Genomic DNA, 25,137 nt, shown 5'->3' with positions numbered 1-25,137 from the left:
AAAATGGATTAAAGACCTAAATGTAAGGCCAGACACTATAAAACTCTTAGAGGAAAACATAGGAAGAACACTCTTTGACATAAATCACAGCAAGATACTTTTTGAGCCGCCTCCTAGAGAAATGGAAATAAAAACGAAAATAAACAAATGGGACCTAATGAAATTTAAAAGCTTTTGCACAGCAAAGGAAACCATAAGCAAGATGAAAAGACAACCCTCAGAATGGCAGAAAATATTTGCAAACGAAGCAACTAACAAAGGATTAATCTCCAAAATATACAAGCAGTTCATGCAGCTCAATATCAAAAAAGACAAACAACCCAATCAGAAAATGGGCAGAAGACCTAAATAGACATTTCTCCAAAAAAGATATACAGATTGCTAACAAACACATGAAAGAATGCTCAACATCATTAATCATTAGAGAAATGCAAATCAAAACTACCTCACACCAGTCAGAATGGCCATCACCAAAAAATCTGCAAAGAATAAATGCTGGAGAGGGTGTGGAGAAAAGGGAACCCTCTTGCACTGTTCGTGGGAATGTAAATTGATACAGCCACTATGGAGAACAGTATGGAGGTTCCTTAAAAAACTAAAAATAGAACTACCATACAACCCAGCAAACCCACTACTGGGCATATACCCTGGGAAAACCATAATTCAAAGGGACTCATGTACCACAATGTTCATTGCATCACTATTTACAATAGCCAGGACCTGGAAGCAACCTAAGTGTCCATCGGCAGATGAATGGATAAGGAAGATGTGGCACATATATATACAATGGAATGTTACTCAGCCATAAAAAGAAACGAAATTGAGTTATTTGTAGTGAGGTGGATGGACCTCGAGTCTGTCATACAGAGTGAAGTAAGTCAAAAAGAGAAAAACAAATACTGTATGCTAACACATATATATGGAATCTAAAAAAAGAAAACATTGTTCTGAAGAACCTAGAGGCAGGACAGGAATAAAGACACAGACATAGAGAATGGACTTGAGGATACGGGGAGGGGGAAGGGTAAGCTGGGACGAAGTGAGAGAGTGGCATGGACATATATACACTACCAAATGTAAAATAGATAGCTAATGGGAAGCAGCTGCATAGCACAGGGAGATCAGCTCAGTGCTTTTTGACCACCTAGAGGGGTGGGATAGGGAGGGTGGGAGGGAGAAGCAAGAGGAAGGAGATATGGGTATATATGTATATGTATAGCTGATTCACTTTGTTATACAGCAGAAACTAACACACCATTGTAAAGCAATTATACCTCAATAAAGATGTTAAAAAAAAAATCCTAACTCAGCCACTGGAGTGAGCTTGACCTTTGGGACCATGAGCAAGTCACTGAATCTTGGTGACTTGGTTTCCTCATCAGTGAAATGGGGATAATCCTAGCACCTACCTTATAAGGTTATTATAAAAATTAAATGACTCAGTACATATAAAATGCTTAGACCAGGAAAAAAATTTAAAAGTAAATAAATTTTTTTAAAAAAATAGAATAAAAATGATGAGGCTGGGGTCACACTAAAAAAGAAATAGCCAGAGTGTCCTCTTGATTCCTCACAAATCTTAACATTAAAAAGTACCAGAGCCCAGTCAAGGTCAGTCAAATCCATTTGTTCCTTAGGAGAGATTATACTCTATTAACAGTGAAGTCCATTCATGGTCTAGTTTGCCTATGGAAGAGCAACTAGAGAGCAGGTTGTTCTATATGTCATACATACTGAGCCCTCCCGACCACCCTGTGAACTCAACAATCTCCTGTCTTCACTAGGATCTTGCCCAAGTAAAATTCCCAATTTTGAGAATTTCACCACAAAAGCCTTTAATTTCCTTCTAATATGTCAAGTAAATATATATAATGGCATAACAGGAAACTCTTTGTAGTCTAGAAATTTTTAAATAACATCTCTAGCTCACTAAGTTTTTACAGATAAAACAAGTACAGAGATTAAAAATGATTCTTTGGAGGCTATGTGCTTATAAAACTATCTATCTATCAACATCCATATACCTGTATTTACATTTCCAGAAAAAGGAAAACTTGGCACAAAACTGTCACCAATTTACCACAAAGCAGCAAGTAGAACTCTAATCTGGCATCAAATATTCCCAGTGTCTGGAGGTTGTGATTGCTCTACCTGAAGACAACACACAACCTTGAATCGATGGCTCAGTTACAATCACAGAGCCCATCCTTTCTCTCTGGGTAAGGGAGGGGTGTGAATTTTTATTTTTCTCTCTTAATTTTGAAAAATCCAAAAATTCAGATTCATTTCTTGCCCTACTGTGGCATTCCTCATGGATCCAAGAGAACAGTAGCTGAAAGGAGAGCTAAACTCTAATTTTACTGTCAACTACAGAAAGCAAAATAAATGAACTTTAATCAACTTCACATACAATATATATCAGAACATATATATCAGAATATATCTCAAAATATATCAGAATATATCAAAAACAATAAAGGCATTTTGGTAGAAGCATACCATGTACAAAAAAATTAATACAACTGGGCTTCCCTGGTGGCACAGTGGTAGAGAGTCTGCCTGCCGATGCAGGGGACACGTGTTCGTGACCCGGTCCGGGTGGATCCCACATGCCGCGGAGCGGCTGGGCCCATGAGCTATGGCGATGAGCCTGCGCATCCGGAGCCTGTGCTCCGCAACGGGAGAGGCCACAACAGTGAGAGGCTCGCGTACCGCAAAAAAAAAAAAAAATTAATACAACTGAAGGCCAAATATTAACTCTGAATTCAAGAGCAAAGGTTTTCTCAATGTGTTCATGGATTACTTTAGTTTAATCCTGGCTAGCCCACAGTAATGTAAAAAAAACTACTAATTAACCACTAGAACTAACCAAAAAATTCCTAAATAACACTAATTTCCAAAAAATTTTCTAATTCTTTGTGTTTCAATGTAAATGAATCTCTTCTATTATACCACAGTAATCTATCTATGCTTGACTGAGGGCACATTTCTTCCCAAAAGTTTGATGAACTTGAGACTATTGTATTCTAGGTATTCTCAGTACACTGGCAGCAAAAAAAAATTAAAGTTAAATTATAATCAAAGCAGAAGTTTACAAAATAATTTCAAATCATTTTATTAAATAGCGTTTCCCATTTTCTAGGGTGTTAATTAAATATAAAGAAGAGAGATAACATGCCTAAGTATTCATTTCTAATTTTTACCTGAATGTACAATTTTATTAGCAAAGGTTTGTAATTCATACTTTGGATTTGAGGATGTGGTTTACACAGAGACATACTATTGAACTCAACTTGCATCACCTAGAAAAATAATGCCTAGAGGTCACGGGACTGTAGTAATACCAAAATAATACTTAGGTTAAGGGTATAAAAAATAAATATGGCATCACATTGAAAGCTGTATTAACAAAAGGAATAATAGCTTGAAGTTGTTCTTCTTTAAAAAGGTTACATTTCCCTTGGAAAGCAAGGAAAACTTCTTATTACAGAGGACAGTTAAACAGTGGGATAATTTGCATATCAAGGTAATTTAGGCACATTCACTAGATGTGTTCAAGAAAGGTTAGATATGTTCATGGAAGGAACAAAGTAGGGTCTTTCCTGCTTAGTGCAGGTGGTTTGACTCAATAAACAAAGAGAGCCCTTACAATCTCATCTCCAAATAAATGGTGGCAGCAGGATTTGTCATGTTAAGTTGACTTTATGGAAAGTAACCCTCTTCAAATTAAAATAAGAAGGTAGATCTGGAGGAGTACAAACACAACCCCAGCTTTCTGCTCCCAAAGCAACACGCTATCATGTGTATCATCATCTTATTCATGCTAATCTAGAAGGACCTTAAGATGTTAGTCATGTAAATGACTGCATGCTATATAATATTTATATACATTATTTTCTATACCATAATGCTTAGAAACATTACAGAAATGTGCAGATTTCATTATTCCAGTTATTTCATTACAGTGATGTATCCAAATCATCACTGAGGAAGAAGGAATTCTGTACAAGAAAGTGTACATTAATTAGAACTACCTAGAGATTGAAATTTGCTTGTGAAGTTCTGCTTTAATTAGAAAATTATTGGTGTCCTGAGATCAGCTTCCTATGATTAATACTGACCAATTTTAATGAGAAGCTTATTTAGAAAAAAAAAATCTACTACATTCAAATGCCATTTAAATCCATCAAGAAAAGAAAAGCTGAGTAGAATAGGCCTGCTCAATCAAGCTGTTATGTTAGACGAGATCATCCCAGATTTTCTGAGTAACCAATCTTATTTTAAATAATTATCGAAAAGTGACTTTTCCTAAGTGTCTGGAAATGCTATAGAGCCCAAGCTACACTTTTGCCATGAAGGAATATTTGCAAATGGATATTGGATAGGAAAAATCAAACCATAGCAGCCCTGGCATCACTATGAGGTGTACACTAACAGCATATCGGTGAAAGAATGAAAACAAAATATTTATGAGACATAAAGGTATCACATAAAAACAAAGCAAACTAGAGGAATATTGGCTGAATCCCAGAAAAGATAATCCTTATGAACATGAAGGAATGCTGTAAATTGTAAGTGAATCATGGTGATGAAGTTCATTAAGAGATTCATATTACAGTCAGAGTTCTGCAAACCCTAGTCACTGGATCTTATACAGCCCGAAAGATTAAAATAAAAATAAACATGACATATCCTATCTCCTTGAAAACATTCTGTACACACAATTTTATTACACTGAAAAAAAAAAAGAAAAGATACTGGGGTCTGATTTTCCTTGAACTGTCAAAATGCAAAAGAAATGCAAAAAGTCTTTGCACAGATGTAACAAAGTACTGGATTTTTATATTTTGGCAGGTGCTCAATATGCAGCCCACATAATCACACGTTAATGACTGGAGTGTGTTAATCAGCATGCATACCTGATTCCTTCTTGCCCGGGGGGCGGGAAAAGCCAACTACTGCAGAGCATGTCAATGTTTCTACTTTCTATAAAGATTTTGATAATAGCTATGTAAGTAAGAAATCTTTTCCAAAAAGTATATTTAGAAAGATGTATTAAATCAATAAAAACAATGATAAAATAATTCAAATTTCCATAAACATTGAGATATTTCCAAGTAGCATGCCAATAATCATTTTGTTTAAATAAGCCAGGTTTAGGAAAGTTTTTTTTTAAATATACATTTTTTAAGAGCAGGAATGAAACAGTGCACATAAGCAAGGTGTGCATATATAAAAGTGGTCAGTGTGTTAACACTAGACAGCATTAGTTGTCTATTTCACTACCTACACCATGCCATAAACATGGTTTTATTTTTTGGTCCAAACTGTAAGTAAATTTCTGTCATTAAGTTTCTGAGATGGGTTTAAAAACGGACAATACTGTATGCTAATATAGTTTCAAAGTTATAGAAAATGGGAAATCTCCCACAGGGCTTCCTGGAGAATGTTGTTTCATGACTCAGGGGCAAGGATGAACATTTTCACTTATTACCAGAAGTCTAGGTTTGAATTTTACTTATAGAGAATGAATATCCAAAATTCTAAAATAAGAGTAGTAGTAACTAAATTTCTCAAGAAGTCTAAACTTCCCTAGTGTATGGATTTTTTTCCCCCAGTGCTTCATAGACCCAATCAGGTAACAAAAAGATGAACATAAACCTTGCACATAGTTCGGACCGGGTGAACCAGTGGGTTTCACTATACTTTCTAAAGTAAACGTGAGGAAAATAATAAAAATAAAAAATAAATAAATTTTATTTGAGTGCTACCTACTACCTTAAATTACTAAATCTTACCAAAAACTGGGAACAATTCAAGTTTTTAAAATCTTTTAAAAGGTAACAAAATTAGAAATCTTCTAAAAGTCTGTCACAACATAAAGCATGGCTGGGAAGGATTAAATCCTCACCCAAAGTTCCTGGACTATGTTATCATGTAATGGCAAGAGCTCCATTCCCAGGAATGGTACAAAGTCCACACCAGAATTTTTATGACTCAAAGCGAACTACATAGAACACTTCAAAGTTGATTAGCAACTTCATTGAGCTGAAAGCAAGAAAGGCAGAGAGGAGAAATTGTTTGCAAGCAAGAAAGTATTGTTCCCAACAGTTATTTACTAAATATCTCAACATGCCTATTATTTTTTTTTAATTACAACAAGAGACTTTATTGGCATCTTTTATTTATAGTGGAATATTATTTTTTAAACTCTTCTAGAAGATAAAACTTGGGGGAATTTACGTAGGTCTCTAAAATAAGGAGTTCTGATATTCTGGGCCTGAGGGTCCAGTGTGATTATTTCTACCTAATTAGACTAGTAGTTAAAAGCCAAATGCATATAATCCCATTTTGGCTTAAAATATATATCAGTATGAGAATGCATGTAAGTGCACAGGTGCACATGCATGCAAGAGGTCCCACTTAGAATCCTGTCACTTTGGGGATCTTGTAAGAGATACTGTTGTGGGTGTCTAGCCCACATTCCCATAACCTACCCTGGAAGTCACCTGTAAATATCTCCCTATTAGGCAAAAAGTTTCTGTCCTCACACGGGACCATTCTTGGTCCAGGAGCAAGCCTTACCCTTCCCCGTGCCCTGGTCTCATTGACTTCACTTCCTGTTCATTCTTGACTAAATTTCTGCCCACATGTATATTACATAACATATTCTCCTCACCCTCTGTGTGAATCTTGTCTTCTTCAGACTCTATGGGAACTCTTCAAAGAATAAACTCCCCAACTGTCCACTCTTCCACTTACCATCAAACTCACCTGCACTACTGCAACAGTTTTCCTAATAGGTGCCCTTGTTTGTGGTTTTATCTCTTGCAATCCATTATGTACACAGCGGCTAATATGATCTTTTAAAAACATATATCAAATCATGGTAGTCTCTTGCTTAAAATCTTCCAATGGCTTCCTCTTTCACTTGAAGTAAAGTCGAAACACCTCACTGTAGCCTATGATACCCCATAGTATCTGTCATCTGCCTGCCTCCTAGATTTCATCTCATACCATTCTCTCCCTCACCCATTCCACTGCAGACACTCCATTGTTTCCTATTGCTCAAACACACCAACCAAGAGGTTTCTGCACTTACTGTATATTCTAGCTGTGTGTCTTCCCCCAAATTTTTGTATAGTTGTCTCCCTTTCATTATTCAAATCTCAACTCAAATGTCACCTCTTCAAAAAGACCTTCCCTGGTTTGTTTAAAGTAGTCATTCTCAATAACATTTTCTTATTTAATTTTCTTTATTGTACTTACCATTGTCTAAAATTGTCTCACTCTGTGAGGGGATCATTCCTGTCTTATTCACAAGAAAGTCCCTGTGCTTAGAACTTAGTAGGTGCTACACACTCAAGTAATCGTTAGCAGATAATCATCACACACAATATTATATGCTAGCCACTAAATATTACTACAAAATGTTCTTCATGCTTGTTTACATTAAAAAGAATGGTACACTATACATTTTTTGATGAAAAAATTATGTGAATTTATTCCTGTCTAATGAATCAGTTCTAATGGGAGCAAAAACATATTTCAAATAGTGTCAAAATTCCTCTACAAAAAAGGTGCTGGTACACTGGTACCATAATGAAAATAGTAGTGGTTGTACATAGTAAGCAAGGACAGTGAATTCTTATTTACACTAACTTTTCAGCCTTCAAATGGATCTTACCAATTAACATAGCACACTAAATTTAAAATAGAACATTTTGGTGTCCATAATATAAGTAATGGTAATTAAAATCAGAGTCTAAAATTTTTTTATCTTCAATTGGTCTTGGAATGCTGATCTCTAAAATTTCTGTTCTCTAAGTTTCTATTCTCCTTTGCTTATTCCACAATGAATTTTTTCACTCGTTTGAAACTGTATAGTCTCATATTTTGTTGGAGTGCAACATCAAAATAATTAATACAAATTTTAACATCTAAAGATTTTTTTTCTAATCCAGAGGTAGGGATTAGCAGAAATTCTCTGCTTTGTCTTTACCCTGTCTTACAGAAAAGCTCCTCTGTGGTGTTGATATCTCAAAGTAAAACCCTTCCTGAACCCAGTATATAAGAAACTTTTAGTGCCTGTTTCTAACTGTTCATGAGTGAGGGCCATCACAGAAAGCAAATTACAATGGAAACTGAGTTAAAGGCTGATAAAATCTCTGTTGTTGTTTTTAGACTTTCTTTTAAATTTTATTTCTCTACGCTGATTTTATGAGGTTCAATTACAGTGCATAACAAATAGGATCCACTGAAGAAAACTAAGTTTCACTTAACTTCATAACAATTATTCCGGATTTAATATTTACTTGAATGTAGAATGAGGCAAAGTGTTTATTAAGTTTTACTCTCGTCACAGTCACCTTACTGCAACACATACACTCAATATATATAGGTTTGCAAGGCTGTCCAGAAACCTAAAATCCTTCTAGTGTTTTCCTTTGCTGTAAAGAAAAATTGGTCAGTGATATGATACTTGCGGTATAAGTCATTACAGGTCTGATGTTACACTTGTTATACATTATTGAATCTATCAAATGAAAAGGGAATTTCCAAATGCAGCTGCTATTTCCCAATTGTTAAATCCTTTTATTATACCATATAAGTACACAGCTGGGAAATACTATAGAGTGGGAGCTAAAACAAAATATTTTGGCTTCCGGACATTCAGAATACACAAAGGCTCCAGTGCAAAGTAATGTTTGATATCAGAAGACAATGAAAGTTTGAAAACATTTCCAGCAAGTATGATTTCTTTATATTAATATAACATATTTGTAAATTTAAACTATTTTAGACTACCATAAATCCCACTTGTAAATTTGGTAAGCAAATTATTAATATCTATTTTCTGACAAAATTTTAGATCATAAAACTTTGAGAATAACTCACCGAAGCAATTTTGCACTTGCCAATATACAAACTAAATTATACTAAGAAAAATAAGTAAAGAGTGCTCTAAAGAAGTAGAATTTGAACTGTATTATTTCTGCCTCAACCTGTATTTTCCAGTGTAGTTATTCTGATTTGTCCATGAGTATATTTGGCATAAAAGCTAAAATATATCTTGAACCTAACCCTTCTCCCTAGCCCATCTGCCTCCACACTAATCCAAGCCACCATCATCTCTTACCTGGATTTCTGAAATAGCTTCCCAGCAGGTCTTCCTCCTTTCACTCCATCTTCCCCACATCTATTTATATACAGTCACAGAACTATCTTTCTGAAATGTTCTTAAACCCTTCTATGGCTTTCCATTGCACTTAGTATCAAATCTCACTTCCATAATGTTATCTACAAGGTCTCGTCGGATAACTAGCCCCTACCAATCTCTCCAACCATATCTGATGCTATGTCTCACCCTCGCTCATTACACTTCAGCTACAAGAACTATCTTTCATTTTCTGAAACTCAGCTATATTTTTCTCACCTCAGATATTTCATACATGATGTTCCCTCTGCTATTTTTACTCTTTCTTCTATTTTTTGCGTGGTTAGTTCTTATCATCCTTAGGTCAAAGAGGGCATTCCTATCCATCCATTCTAAATGAGGTTTATTTCATTATGTTCTCACATGGCATTATGTTCTTTTTCTTCTTAACACATATCAAATTTTAATTATATTTTTGTGTGTGTATATTTATTTTTGTTCCCTCTCCTAGATATAAGCTCCATGAAGGCATAATCATGCATGTTTTATTTACTAGACAGCCAGTACCCAGCAGAATGCTGGGCACAGAGGAGGTGCACCATAATGATTTGTTGAAATAAAGATAAAACATAGCCCTATTATTTTGCCAAAAAGCCAGTGAGAGTGACTGAATATCTATTTCACCCATGCTATATTGGAGTTATAAGATGAACTGCTTATGTTCAATTAAGAAAACAGACTTTTATCCTTGCTTTATTATACCTTCTCTCTTCCCCCTATGCAAGGAAAACAAATCTTCCAGGGGGTCTAACTGCATAATGATGATCCCCTTTCAACCTAGTTAGTCTAGAACAGTATAGTCTAGTCCAATCCCCTATTTCTCAGCTACTGCTTCCGAGTACTAATTGTGCCTGCAGAAGCATCTGAAAAAGAAAAATGTCTGCCTCCATAAATTATAAAATTAAATCTTTGAATTGTTTCTGAAACATTAAGCATAGAGCAAGAATTTTAAAATGCTATTAGAGTAAAGGCATTTTTAAATATTACCTTAGTTTTTATTAAGGAACAAATCTTTTCCCCATTCCCCACTTAAAATACTTTTCATTAATTTAGCCAAAAGTTAAGACATGTAAAACAGGGTTTAAAATTCCTAATCTAATAAAATATGTTAAGATTTTGGTCAGTTTTAAATGTTAAAAAAGTTAATATTTTTGCTTTAAACTAGATAAGTAATGTCACTTATTATGGTACCTATTTTGATGGTTACAGGTAGAATTTAACATGGGAAAGCTGGCTAATACACTGCATGTATTGGACATTGTTTTTTCTACCTTTAGGGCAAACTCCTGCAGTTTGATTGAATGATACTCAGGAGCTCTGCATGTCCTTTTGAAATTAATATATACGCACATAAGTGAGAAAAGCTTTATTATAAATCAAGAATTACTGTTAAAAATGATAAATACCTGCATTTCCTCACTGAAAATGTATTCACTATATGACCTCATTCACACAGATATGTTTGCTTATTATAATTTTTCAATATTAATACACAGCCGCACTTTACTGGATCATACTACCTATTTTGTGGTATTATCAAGGTCACCACCTTAAATACAGAGAATCAGAGAATAAAATAACCAAATCTCCCCCGAAATTAAATTAAATATCTTTTGGCAAGTCAACCTAATAATGGACAAAAACAAAACCACAAACGATTTTCCAATTTTTCCCACTAACTAGTATTAATATATTAATAATATACAAGGTGGTCATTTTCAGCGCCTGAACACAAATAACTCTAATGATACGGATTCTGAGCTTTCTCTAAAACACTTATCTGTAATGAGCCCATAATAACAGACATACTTGGTGACAGTGGCCAGATTTTAAAAGCTCACCATTCTTTGCTGAGACGACAGAACACTGTCCCAGTCAGCATCCTGTTGAATGGTATTGACAAGTGTTGGTAGCTCCTCAGAGTGAGGTTTGTTGTGCATTATGGGGTGCAGAGGCAGATGGGAGGCCACATGTTGATCACTGCCCTCTTCCTTTTCCCTTGAGGTCAAATCTTGGGTCATTGCTTCCTCTCCATCAGCTGCACTGGCAAATGGAGAGGTGGCTTGCTTGGAAGACATTCTTCTGCAGAATAAGGAAACAGCATGGATTTTTAAAAGGGCTGTCAATGACAAAAGAATAAACCATCCCTTACATGTGACTAATTCAGGAAAAAAGGAAAGTTCTCTAACTTCAGAAATGTTTATGATCTACTCTAAACCACTGAAAAAGAACTCTTAGCTTATCTGTTCCACTTTCCCTCTTTCCTTTTAACTCAAGCAAACTTCTTCCCAGTAATTGCTGCACATTTTCTTTCTTACCAATCCACAAATGAAATTTTTATGGAATAAGTTTTCATAATGTATAGTATATGTATGTGTGTATTTTTCCTCCCAGTTCTCCCAACTAGATTATTGAGAGTAATTCAGTTGATGGCTAGCAATGAAAAAAAATGAATGAATGAACAGCAAATGAGCCAGTGTGGAGGATAAGTTGAAATTACAAATATCCAAATTTCTCTTATGCTTTATGTAGGAACAAAGGAAGTCTATGTAAGAAAATATAATCAGGAGAGTAAGCAATTTATGATAAAAATCCTAAACAAACTTGGTCCTGACTTCTTAGTTTATACCTTGTATTATGAGTACTAGGCCTAACACTGATTAGTGTCAATCTGATCTTTTTCTAAAGACCTTCAAGCTGTGTCAATTGCTACAAGTAAACTTTTAAGTGACATACTGATTAAGTAGCTGACAATGCTAGATTAGTTTTAAGGCAATTTTGTGACATTTTAATTGAGTATATGAAATAACTATGCTTCTATTTTATATTAGAAAGTACATATAAGATTCAAAGCATTTACTATGAAGAGTAAAATGCCTACTATTCATAATCTTAAAACTCCAAAAACAATTACTGCACATTCTTCTATGTATCCACAAGTAAACATCAACTACACTCAGCACAGTGAAGACAAGGTCTTCATTCTATGCTTTCATATACAATCAGAAAATCATGATTGTTAGACAGAATTTCAAAACTTTTAGAATATCACTTTATCGAAATGATTTTCTTAGAAAAATGTTTAGAAATAAAATCACCAGAAGTTTATAACTTAAAAGAAGAGGCAATTAGGTATATTTTCTAAAACTTTACATTGTTTTTGATTTATAGTACAGTTAGCTCTAAAATTGCTGTGTAACGAAAGGAATAAAATCTCCACCTTAATTGCTCTTTAACATTAATTGATTTCATACTATTTTTTTAAAATGCACAAATCAGTTAACATAGGAAACCACATGAGCATTTTTCAAATTAGCAAATCATTAACTTGCTAGTACTGTTTCTACAGACAAATAAATACTGATTAAAGGGTCTAGAAATCTGAGATTAACAGTTAAATTTACAAATCTGTCACATGCTTTCATGAATATTGCAGTGAAGGAAATATCAAGTGCAAAGAAAAATAATTAAGTTAATTCCAATTTAAACAGTAGTTTTTATGTAGCAGCCCATGTTTCACATAGGATTTAACAGCTAATGCTAAATTTCTCACAATTAATGAGGGGGCTCAGATTTAGTATCCTACAGTGAAAAAAATTAATGTAAGATCAGCTAATCTAATTATGCACAGTTCTAAATAAAAGTATTACGGGCTTTTGAAGTGCTTTGAAACACATTAAAATGCTGATACCTACTTATAATAATCATTCTACAAATAATAAAAATTTAATCTACTAGATTTGATACTAGAAAATAATATGGAGGAAAAAAAGTACAGAAGTATGTCTATGTTTTCTTTGAGGAGAAAGAAAAATGTTCTAATGAGTACTTTATCAAAGAATTAGATAAGTATATCCTTGACTAATTTCTATCAATAATGACAAATGGAGAAATGCATATAAACTTACAGAAAATGATACCAAATGATGTTTCTTGTAATACAGGAATCATCTAGAACTTACTTCATTAGCCTCATAAATACTATAGTAAAACCAGGCAAATTATAACTCTTTTGCAAATTTATCAAGAGCTTGCCATTAACAAGAAGAGTGTTTTCATAGTTCAGATAATAACAGTACCAATAATGTAATCATTCACATTAAAGACAAAAGAATGAATTTACTGCTGCTTTTTAAAACAGCTAAATACAATTGAAAGTCATAATCCAAAACTCAGAGTGACTTTAGTTCCCCAACAAACGTCCTCTTATTATAAAGTGACTTGGCTCCTTCCAATAGCAATATCTGTGATTGTTGGTTTAGTATAAATTAATCACAACACAAAACCCAAAATGAAAAGTCTCTTAAGAATAATTTCAACTATAAACTGCACCAATGAACAATAGTGCACAATCCTAATTAAACACAACCATGCAGCTGTAAAAATAGACTAAAGCTGTCCAAAGCTATGGGTTGAGTTTAAAGGCTGGTTTGTTAGAGTGTTTTCTTAAGGAAGGCTGGGCCCTCTGTCTTAATCAGCCAATAAATTACTTCCTGCAATTACATTAAATAGAAAATTATTTTCAAATGGGGAGTGTTAATTGAAAAACAAAATTCAGAGGGAAGTTTAGAAATTACAAACTGAATACAATTAGTGAGGAAAGGCTTCACCTCTACTTCATCAACAGTCTTCTGGTGATTCCTCCAGTGACCATTCAGGAAAGCTACCAATTTATAACATCACACACTTTGTCTTTTATTTTGCACCTACAAATACAAATGTGTATCAAGGTTTCAAATAAAAGATAGGCTGCCAAAAAAAAGCAATATTAAATCTGACTGTTCATCCTCAGTTCACATCATCATTAAGGGACAAGAAGAGGGGAAAGGTAAGACAATAATACTTAAAAACCAAGGAAGGCATACTCAACTTCAAAATCCCTCCCTTTAGCAAAGGAATTAACATTTTTTTGTTCCAAGAATACTTTTCCATATCATATTTAATTTAATTTCTTGTGTTTCCTTTAGTTCTCAATATGTTGTTAGCAGAAAAAAAGGTGACTCTTTTTCTTTTAGCTAGGTATTGCCCCCCTGTAGACATTTCCTTTTGATAAAATTGTTGGGCTTCTTTCAGGTTTGTTTTTTATTGATGGTTTTGTTGTAGTTTTTTGTTTCGGATGGTGATTTTCTTGCATTTTTTTTTTCTTTTTTTTTTTGCGGTACGCAGGCCTCTCACTGTTGTGGCCTCTCCCGTTGCGGAGCACAGGCTCCAGACGCGCAGGCTCTGCGGCCATGCCTCACGGGCCTAGCCGCTCCGCGGCATGTGGGATCTTCCCGGACCGGGGCACGAACCCGTGTTCCCTGCATCAGCAGGCAGACTCTCAACCACTGCGCCACCAGGGAAGCCCTGTTGCATTTTTAAAAGGAAAATGTGCACAAATTCTTTTCAATGCAGTTTTAAGTGTCTTGGATTTACTGATTATTAGGTTCAATTTACTGATTATTTTTTGCAAAATTATTTGTTATAGAATCCTTCAATTTACTGATTACATCCTCATTCATTTCACTACTTCTTTACTTTAGCTTTCCCTTTTACTAGACCAACTAAACTGTATTCTAGAAGTTGCAAAGATACTTGACTTTTGGTAATACCTTTACCTAGCATGGTAGTCATTGCACCATGGCTACTCTCCTACAAAAACTCATAAATCAAATATACACTTGCTTTAATGATTTAAAATATCACATGGGATGCTTACTTTTATTTTTAATCCTCATGTTAGTAATTTTTCATTACAAAAACTTTCACTCCCAGTGTATTAGAACAGTATCTTACTTTAGCTGCTGCCATATACAACTAATAAGCAAAAGAATTAAAATCCTTGTGAAAACGGTCAATTTCTATGTGACTTAACTTTGTTTTATTTTTGCACTATTATAACTTAAAAATCATTCAAATGAATTGTTTTTTTAATTTGTATTAAAAAAAAATCTCCCTAGTTATACCCCTTGAAAACAGGGGTTTATAATGGAAGTGCTGACACAACCCTAACTAAAGCAGCGCAAATGTTGCCGCTATAATACACAAAATCAAGTTCTATTATTCTAAACTATCCTCGCTCATGGGATTTTTCTTTACTGTGCTCCCAGCCAAACTGCTGAAGCATGAAAAATTTAAATGCAATCAAATGCGCCCAATTCTACTTTACCAGAACAAGTGTCTACAGTGGTACAATCTTAAAAGGAGATGCAACAGATTTGTTTGGTGTTTTTTTTTAACTGTTTATTTATAATACAGTGCATTGGAGATAAAATAAAAGAGGAAATTACACTCACATGGTACCAGTGTATTGACTACACAGAGTACATTATAATCAGAGAGAAAAACTACATTGTCAACTTATCACATTGGTTAAACAAGATGGTTTTCTGGGGCATAGCTATTATCAAGTAAAACCTCCAAAGAGAATAACATATCTTTGGACACATAAAACTAAATTCCCATCATGTGTTCCCGAGTTTGAAATGTCTCTGCCCAGCAGATCAAGTGAATTCCCAGGATGCCAGCCGTTGGGAAGAACTTCAGGGCTTAGGACTTTTGAAAATGAGATTGTAGGAGATAAAGTCTCCAGTAAGTGATAAAGTTTTCTAGGAAGCCAGTAGTAGTACCTCTAGGAAGATTATAATTATTTTACTCCAAAACCCCAGTATAAAAGCTGAATAGTTAGACCATTACCAACCTATGCAGACGGTAAATTTCCTTTATGTTCTTTAACAAGAAATCAAGATTAGCTGGTCCAAGACTTGATAAAATGATGAGGACTGGATATCTACACATTAAGTCCTCTATCTCAGAAAAACCTTATTTTCTAGAACTTTAGATCTTTCTTATTTTTTTTTAAATCTTTCTTATTTGATGGTGTTATTTAAAAAAGAAAAAACAGTTATTTTTATGTCTAAAAGTTAGGATTTTTTAAAACAACTTTCTCATAAGGCATAGTCACTTGAAATTAATTTTTTTTTTCTTTACCATTGCTTGGAAGGAATTCACCTCAAAACTATCATTTGGGACTGACATGATTATCCAAAGGAGCCACTGAATTTATTACAACAATATTTTTAACCTGTTTTTTCAAATGTTTTCATTACTTCTGAGATTATTATCAAATGGCATTCACTTTTTACGTGTGCTACATTTACTCAAAAGAAGCCCTGTTTTTAACATAAAGCAACATTTTAATAGTTGGTTTACTTAAAGAAAAAATTAAAATTTCAGGCCAACATTCACATTTCTTTTTGCAACTCAGCCCCAGGCTACCAAGGTAGACTTATTTCAGTCAGGTAGTTCACTGTTAATTTAATGCTGCAATTGATCTGATACTGAGAAATAAACAAATAATTTTCCAAAAATATAACACAGTGCCTCTCATTTTAAGGAGCATGAGTAACATATATGTTCAGCTGCCAAAATGCACAATATCCAGGAACCCCTACAAAGGACGCCAGGCCACCCAGCCTAGGGTAAAGAATGATTTTAAAACCCTCTTCCTGTACCTCTAATTCCCACGTTTAAGTATTGGGGGGAGGGTGGACAGGCAGGGGGAGGGACCCTTATTTCAGACATTAAAATGAAGATAACCCTTTTAAAACTTTTCCTGCTTCATTCAGGTAAAGCCTGAGGGTTGTTATTGATTCTTGTACTGTTTTATCCAGCGCTACCGCCTGTCCCTCACTCCACCTCCAATCTTCCCTAGGCTTCTGCCAGGTTTTTCTCTCTCTTCTATCTCTTTAATAAGCAAACAAGAAAATTCCATGAAAAAGAAGCTTATAAGCTTTCAGAGTTACCTTGGAGAGTTATAAACCTATCTTTTAAAGTCTGTAGTGGCTCTTTCAGAGTATATATGGTAACATATACAGACAATATCTGTTAGAAGAAAACTCATTGATTTGAGTTAGTTGTCAAATCAGTAGTGATGAGGGAAATGAAATACACTGGAGCCCTTGAAGTATGTCTAAGAAAGGGCTTAAATTAATGGATTTTGACTTATTTAAGGCTTCTAATTTTTCACACCAAAGTTCCAAAACTGTATTCAAAGGCCTTCTGAGGTTCTTACAAAACAGGGACTACCTGGAACAGATTCTTCTCAAGTCATCAAAAGTTTGTGTTTCTAGAGTTTATATTTAGCTGACAATATTGCTGTCACTTTATATAGCTTAAGACTGTTCTTTGGACTAGAGCTCATATGTCTTGGAATGCTTTGACTCATGAATTGTTTCTCCTGATAATGTTACATCACGTAACCATCTCTGTCTAATTGGTTAGTATCTGCTGGAGGAGGCAGGCAACCAGCCTAATGACTGGCCTGCCTGACTGACTGCCTATGGAAAACCTATAATTATTACATGTGTCTCTGAGTATCCAGTTTCTTCCTGGGATCAAAACAACTTGCCTTCATGTCACCTCTATCTATACTTTTTGCTTGATAGCAACAATACTGAATTTTTCCCAAAGCTTATCTACCAGTAACTTGTTGAGATCTTTGCTTTGGAAAGCCAGGCCCAGAATATATAAATAAAACCAGTCACCCAACAATAAGAGCAAAACCAAACAATGGCTACTATAAATACACACTAACTAAGAGGATTTTAATCAAGCACAATGACTTTATAACTCAAATGAAAGACTTCTATGCGGCTTGAGTGAAAGAAAGCTGTCTAAAATAATAGCAGAATGAATTTATTGATATACATTCACTTTGAATCTCCTCTTCACATGAAATGAGAACCATAATTTTTAAAGTGAATACCAAACGTGTCTTTGTCAGCTTAAAACCAATCCACAAATATGGAAGCCCAATATGGATATCGTATCCAATTATCAATAAATATTATAAGCCAGGACAATAACTTCTCAGAGAGAAAGGGTAGGTAGGAAGCTGTCACTATACTTTTCCATTCTCATCTCTATTTCCACTTTTTAATATTGCCAGAAAAAAGAGAAAAATGAAAATTTATACTATATGAATAGTTTCAAAAAATGAAAGCTCACACATCGTGCCAGTGAGCAAAATTATATAAAGAAGCTAATCTCTGAGGTTCTCCTTTAGCTAAATAAAGCGAGCCAGCAATTTCTCTCTTTCATGTAATGAAATAAGGTATAAATTTCAGGTTCTTATCAAATAAGAGGAGGAGGACCAGGAAGAAGAGGAATGGGGAGGGGAACAGGAGAGGGTGGGGAAGGAGAGGAGAAGGGGGAGGGACGAAGGGTAAAGGGAAGAGAGAAACAGCCGTGGCTTTGCAGTTCATTTTCAGTTTGTCTACTTAATGAAAACCTCATTGTACAACCCTGAAAACCATTTCCAGCAGGCAAAGTATTTCTGATTCAGCAGAGGTTACACAAGCATCAAAGCAGTTAAATATAGGTGCCAAGCCACATTGCCAGGAGCTCTTAGTACTGTGAGTTAGTGTTACCTGACGACAGCTTAGTGAATATAAAATTACTTGTTTCTCCAAATGAAGACAATCAAATTGCCACCTTCCATTGTAATAATGCACAACTAGTGATCAGCAAAGTGCAAACATAATTACCATGAAGAAAACAAAAAATCAAATCTCTCTACAGAGTAAACACATCTATCTGGCTTCCCCCAAAAAGGAGTGCATTTCAATGCTGAATGCTGTGATGCAATCTTTGTTATTTAACAAGACTTATTAGTCTTACAGTAAATTAAAATGGAAAACAACAAGAAAGGCCAATTAACAAAAAGTGAATACAAATACCAATAAGAGTACTACAACTTTCCAGACAGAGTATAAGGCCTACAAATTGTATCACTGCCATTTGACCTGATAATGTTAAGTGTATGTCAGCAGCACCACCATTATAAAAACTACGCTTTCAGAGACTTCTTTCTAGCTTAGAAACCTTTCAGCAGGTCGAAAAAGACAGGTATTATCCAAGCTCAAAAGCTTTTATCTTAACTTTTCCTTAAAAGAAAAAAGTTATGCCTTATTGTCTTCTAAAGTGACCTGGATTTTTGAGGTTGAAAATTCACCTCACAAAATTGATTTATTATCTCTATCCAAGTTTAGAAAAATAACCAAGCATAGGCTACATGTCCACAGCTTTTATTACTGAGACACTCAGCATCTGGAATTCCTATCCAAATGTGGTGGCCAGGCTGGGCCACTATGAAAGTGATTTCAGTAACCCATAGCTGGGTTAGTATTAAAGACCTAAAAATTTGACATGGTTTTCCCATACGCTGAAGATTTATAAGTAATCTATATAAATATAGATGTTGCTCCAATCATACTGCTTTCTTAAAAGCTCTCTTACTAAAGTGATTTTCTATCTATCTAACTCAAAATTTAAAACACTCAGATTTACATCATACCTTCCAATACGGCAAAAACTATCTTTCCCATTTCAAAACACTCCTAACATAGGGGTTTTCTTCTTTCACCAATAATGTCTTCCTTTTCATTAAAATATGCTCAACATTGCTAATTATTAGAAAAATGCATATCAAAACTACAACGAGGTATCACCTCACACTGGTCAGAATGGTCATCATCAAAATGTCTACAAATAATAAATGCTGGAGTGGGTGTGGAGAAAACAGAACCCTCCTACACTGTTGGTAGAAATGTAAATTGGTGCAGCCACTATGCAGAACAGGATGGAGTTTCCTTAAAAGAGTAAAAATAGAGCTACCATATGATGCAGCAATCCCACTCCTGGGCATATATCCAGAAAAGACAAAGACTCTAATTCAAAAAGATACACGCACCCCAATGTTCACTGCAGTACTATTTATAATAGCCAAGACATGAAAGCAACCTAAATGTCCATCAACAGATGAATGGCTAAAGAAGATTTGGTACATATATACAATGGAATATTACTCAGCCATAGAAAAGAATGGAATAATGCCATTTGCAGCAACATGGATGGACTTGGAGATTATCATACTAAGTGAAGTAAGTCAGACAGAGAAAGACAAATATCATATAATATCACTTATATGTCAAATCTTAAAAAATGATACAAATGAACTTATTTACAAAGCAGAAATATATATTTCAATTAAAAAATTTTAAAAATAATGTACCCCTTTTTATCAGAAAGGTATCTTACAGATAATACCTGATATTCCATTTTTACCTGATATCTCTATTCTAAATAATTTCATTTAGAATCCTCTAACTCAAAACTGGACCAGTTGGGGCTTCCCTGGTGGCGCAGTGGTTGAGAGTCCGCCTGCCGATGCAGAGGACACGGGTTCGTGCCCCAGTCTGGGAAGATCCCACATGCCGCGGAGCGGCTGGGCCCATGAGCCCATGGCTGCTGAGCCTGCACGTCCGGAGGCTGTGCTCCGCAACGGGAGAGGCCACAACAGTGAGAGGCCCGCGTACCACAAAAAAAAAAAAAAAAAAAAGGACCAGTTGAAGGAGAAGGGGTAGCACAGCAAAGAATGAAAGTGCAATGAATTAGGGACCATCAACAACATAAGATTCCCTGAGCTTGAATATCAGCATTTAAAATCAGACATTTGCAATCAGATAGATCATTCCTTTGAAGGATGCTTTCATCCTTTATAAACCTGAAATGGCCAGTCTTACATTGCATTCCTATTCCACCATTCCTCCATTTTATTAGGAAAGAGTGGAGGAAAGGGCGAGATGAAGGTACTGGGTTGACTTTGTGGCAAAATCAAAAGCAGAATAAGGACAGGAGAAACAGGAGAAAGGGAAAGTCTAAAGTCTAGTGCACGTTTTATTGTGATTTGAAATAAATTTCATATCATTAAGAGAAGTCTGCATGTGAGGAATAAGATAGTTTTAAAGGAAAGATCTTTTTCCTTCACCTTGCCAAAAAAGTTTTTTCCCTGAAGGACCTTACTTATAAGCTTAACACAATAAAAACCTCCCTACAAGGGTGGGGGGCTGGTGATGGTGGTGGCAAACAGTATTTTTTTAACTTCAATGATGAGTAATTTAATATGTTCCTAAAATTATGAGCCTACAGAACATTCCTTACAATATAGTAATAATAAAAAGTGTCGACAACAAGAGAAAAGGAAACCTATTGTCAGAAAATGTCTTCCAGACCCAGGGAGATAAATGCTTGTGTAAATATTATCAAAAGCTTATGGCAAGTGGAAGAACAACAGAAAACATTCATAGATTTTGGGTTTTTTTTTTTAAGTTTATTCTATATGTTCCATGAAGATAGGGATTATGTCTGTCTTGTTCATTACTGGGTCCCCAGTGAGCAGCATAGTGTACAACACATCGTAGATAATTGATAATGTTGGGGAAAAAAGAGTGAAGAAAAATTAGGGAGGGAGAGATGAGCAAATAGCTTATTTTTTTTTAATTAAGGTGAATAGATAATCATAGAAAATGCCACTCACATGTTAATGCTGCCAACCTAAACATTATTCTTTCTCTATATTCTTTTTACCAAAATCTCATTCCTTAACATCTAAATCATTATTTTTATATCTAGATCCCCAACAATGAGCTCTCTTTCACCTCCCTGAAATACAACAGCCCTCAAATGACTGCTAGAAAAGCACATCAAGATTATACCAAGATATACTTTGCTACGTCATACTCAACAAAACAAAATTGGATTCATCATTTTCCTCAACACCCTCCCTCATCCATTCACACCCAGAGGAGTATCATGCCCAGCATGATCCAAGTTCAAAACATGAACCCTACATCCATCTCCTCTTTTTTATCCTTGCTCCTCATTGCCAGCCTGTCATTAAGCTCCATCAACACTTTCTTAATAATGTTTTCACGCTCACACCTTCTTACCACACTCATAATCACCTTAGTACAGGGCTTTATTACACTTCATACCTAGACTCTTGCAACAGACTGTAAACTGATTTCCCTAATTTCAGCATCTCCAGTTCAAAATCAATCTTACTGCCACTCCTATTATCAGGCCACTCTCTTGCTCGAGAAAAATCAGTGGCTCTCCCCTGATGACAGAAAAAGTCCAAACTCCTGACTATGGCATTCAAGGCTCTCCATCCAGATCCAATCAATCTTTCTAAACTTATCTTCTAGTAGTCTACACTTTAACCTTCTACTCCACTAGACTGATATACTCGGACTTCACTTATTGCTGCCCCCCAGACTTTGCTCTGCCTGTCTCTCCCTATTTCCCTCGCCTTCCTTTCTTATCACTAGGAAACCAACTGAGCCTATTCCAGGTAACTAGGTCCACCCTTCTAATCACTTCTAATAAGTGCTCTGAAATTTTATTTTTTATATAAATCATTCAACACAACGCATACTATCTTACACAATCTTTTTAAAATATATGCTATAATTATATGTTTATATGTAATCCCAACCAGATTACAAACTTTTCAAGGGCAAGAATAAAATACTAGGCTTCTCTGTATTCCCACAGCACCTAGTACAATATTTTGCACAAAGAGAACACTCAATAAATATTTGCCTAATTACTTAAATTTTATTAAATGAATAGGCAGAATTAAAATTAGGATATTATACTTAACCAGAGGATTTAAAGTAAAACTTCTAGATCTCTGTGCATAACTTGGTTTTTCAGGGCTGTCTCCTCTTCCCCCACCCTCTGGCCAATTAAATTCAGTTCATACTTTAAATGTTTTACATATTATGGAAAAAAACAAAAACAACAAATCATCAATCTATGTTGTTAGAAACATTCAAAAGATGGATAGATGGACAGACAGACAAACAGCTATGGATGGATGGATAGATGTTGGAGAGATGGTTGAAAAGATACAGAAATAGTATTTGCTAGACGTTTAGAAAGTACCAATCCCTATGCTGAGCACTGCTACATGTATTATCTCACTTAGTTCTCAAAACAATTATAGGAGTTAGATAATGTACATTATCCCTCTTTTACAGAAAAGGAAATCAAGGCACAAAATTTTGTATTTAAAAAAAATATTAAGACTTGCCTACGGTCTTATCTAATTAATAAAGAAGGCAAAATTTGAACTCAGATGGTCTAACTCCAGGGCAGATGCTATTACAATTAAAGGTAACTGATAGTAAATCTAAATTAAATGAATTAACTATTTTCAATTATCATCTGAATTTTTCTTTATTAGTTCATATACTTCCTATAGAACTTTATTTTTAATATTCCGGTTGGATATACTAGATACTCATTTAATCCAAACATCAAAGAATTTTCTGTCTTCATTTTTCCCTTTTTCCTTCCTTTCTACTTCTAGGATTTGAGGTATTTAATTACTGGTTAACAACTATAAAAGGAGAGGGGGAAGCAGAAAGGAGAACAGGTGACCTTCTAACCAATCCATTTGACTCTCTGACAGTTTGACAACAAAATTGGTTACAGAAGTAGTTAAATCTATTGGCACACAAGTCTTAAAGGTTCACTGTAGTTTTCATACAGTAAATTTTTTGGTCATTAACTATCCATGCTTGCCCTGGCATGCTTTTTCTGGGTAGCCTAGATGATCAGCAGTTAACTATATTCTTATACAGACAATCGTGACATAAAACAAGGATGTCACTTCCCATTCATTTCAAAGTCCAGAGAGGTATGAGATCCAATTTCTACCTTACAGCTCTTACCAGAAAAGCCATACCAGAAGCATCATATACAACCGGAGCTGTTTCACTACAAAAGTAGGTGTTGAGGACAGCCTTGAGGGAAAATGAGATGAAGTACTTGAGCAGTATATATTTAACACACCACCCATCTAGAATTCATTTCAGGGAATGCAGAGTTAATTTAAATATCCTCTTAAAATCTGACAACCATATAACATTACATACACCCTAACTTCTGGGAGAAAAAACAGAAAAAGTCCATACCCAAGGGCATTCATTTTTATAAATTGTAATTCTCTGTGAAAGTTGAAGAAAGGTTTTCACTACCAACTGAAATTTCCACATTTTTTATATACACCAAACAGTCAAGATTCACAAATAAAGTGCTGCTATCTTGTATTTTTCCCTCATTACCTCCACCACCCCTCCCCATTCCTTACAGCTATTTGCTTGAAGTTTCTCACTTGCATTTTCTGGTAACATATTATCATAAACAGCTCCAGGAGATGAGAATCCAATTGTTTCCATGAATCATTGCACAGAATTGTTTGAGTTATCATTATAGAAGACAAGTATGACTACCCACTGTCTTGCACACCAAGGGATTCTTTACTAAGTACCTATATGCACACCTATCAAGCCACAGAAGTTCTAGTTTTCCTAAGCTTAGTTATGGTGGAAAAAATCCGCATTATTTATCCAGCTTTGTTTTTTCTTCTCATATAAGCACCGCCTCACAATTTCCCAAAATAGAAACACTTTTACATGTCTCATCTATTAATTTTTTAATTTCTTCAAAAGTAAATCTTTTATTTGCATCCATGGTGCCTAGAACTGGAAAACTGCTACCAGTCTTAACATAATCTGCTGTCAGAAGGAAAAGTGTGGATTTGTAAAAAAGTTTAGAGCAGGGATTTAAATCCCAGACCTCTCATTTACTAGATCTGTGAACTTGACAAGTTACTTAACTCTCTGAGAGTCCCTGTCCCCATATGTAAAATTAGAGACAACACATCTTCCTGAAGATTAAATTAATATATTACAAGTACTACTTAGCATTTGGTAGGTATTAAATCAACAGTAACTTCCTTTAAATAAAAGTGCACAGAAAAATAGTTTGACTCAAACAAAAATTCTTAAAGAAAGAGATTCTGAATTTTTACAAATCACAGTAAATAAAATTTCCATGGAATACTTTTCCAGTGGCAATATACCCATGACCCAAAGCTAAGTGGGCCAGAGACTAGGACTATGTCAACAGGGTAAAATACATAGAAAACTATTTCCCAAAAGGGGTAGGCATGAGAGTGAATCACTCACATAGAAGAAACCAAGCATACAACATCTGCTGCTGAGAACTGTATTTGTGAGGATAACAGA

General features: G+C 34.9%; 1 protein-coding gene across 1 annotated transcript in view; it reads right to left on the bottom strand.

The window, feature by feature from the left end:
• The window catches only part of SOX6 (SRY-box transcription factor 6), a 623,498-nt gene that overhangs the window by 372,250 nt on the left and 226,111 nt on the right, over window positions 1-25,137 (bottom strand). Inside the window, exon 4 of the mRNA XM_060157776.1 lies at window positions 11,059-11,299. Coding sequence (XP_060013759.1) covers window positions 11,059-11,295 — 237 coding nt within the window. The 5' untranslated portion in view covers window positions 11,296-11,299. The remainder of the gene's footprint in view (window positions 1-11,058; window positions 11,300-25,137) is intronic.

The sequence above is a fragment of the Lagenorhynchus albirostris genome, chromosome 9, assembly GCF_949774975.1.
Source record: "Lagenorhynchus albirostris chromosome 9, mLagAlb1.1, whole genome shotgun sequence".
Lineage (NCBI taxonomy): Eukaryota > Metazoa > Chordata > Mammalia > Artiodactyla > Delphinidae > Lagenorhynchus > Lagenorhynchus albirostris.
Note: the sequence above shows the minus strand (reverse complement) of the source record. Positions and strands in the feature narration are given on the sequence as shown.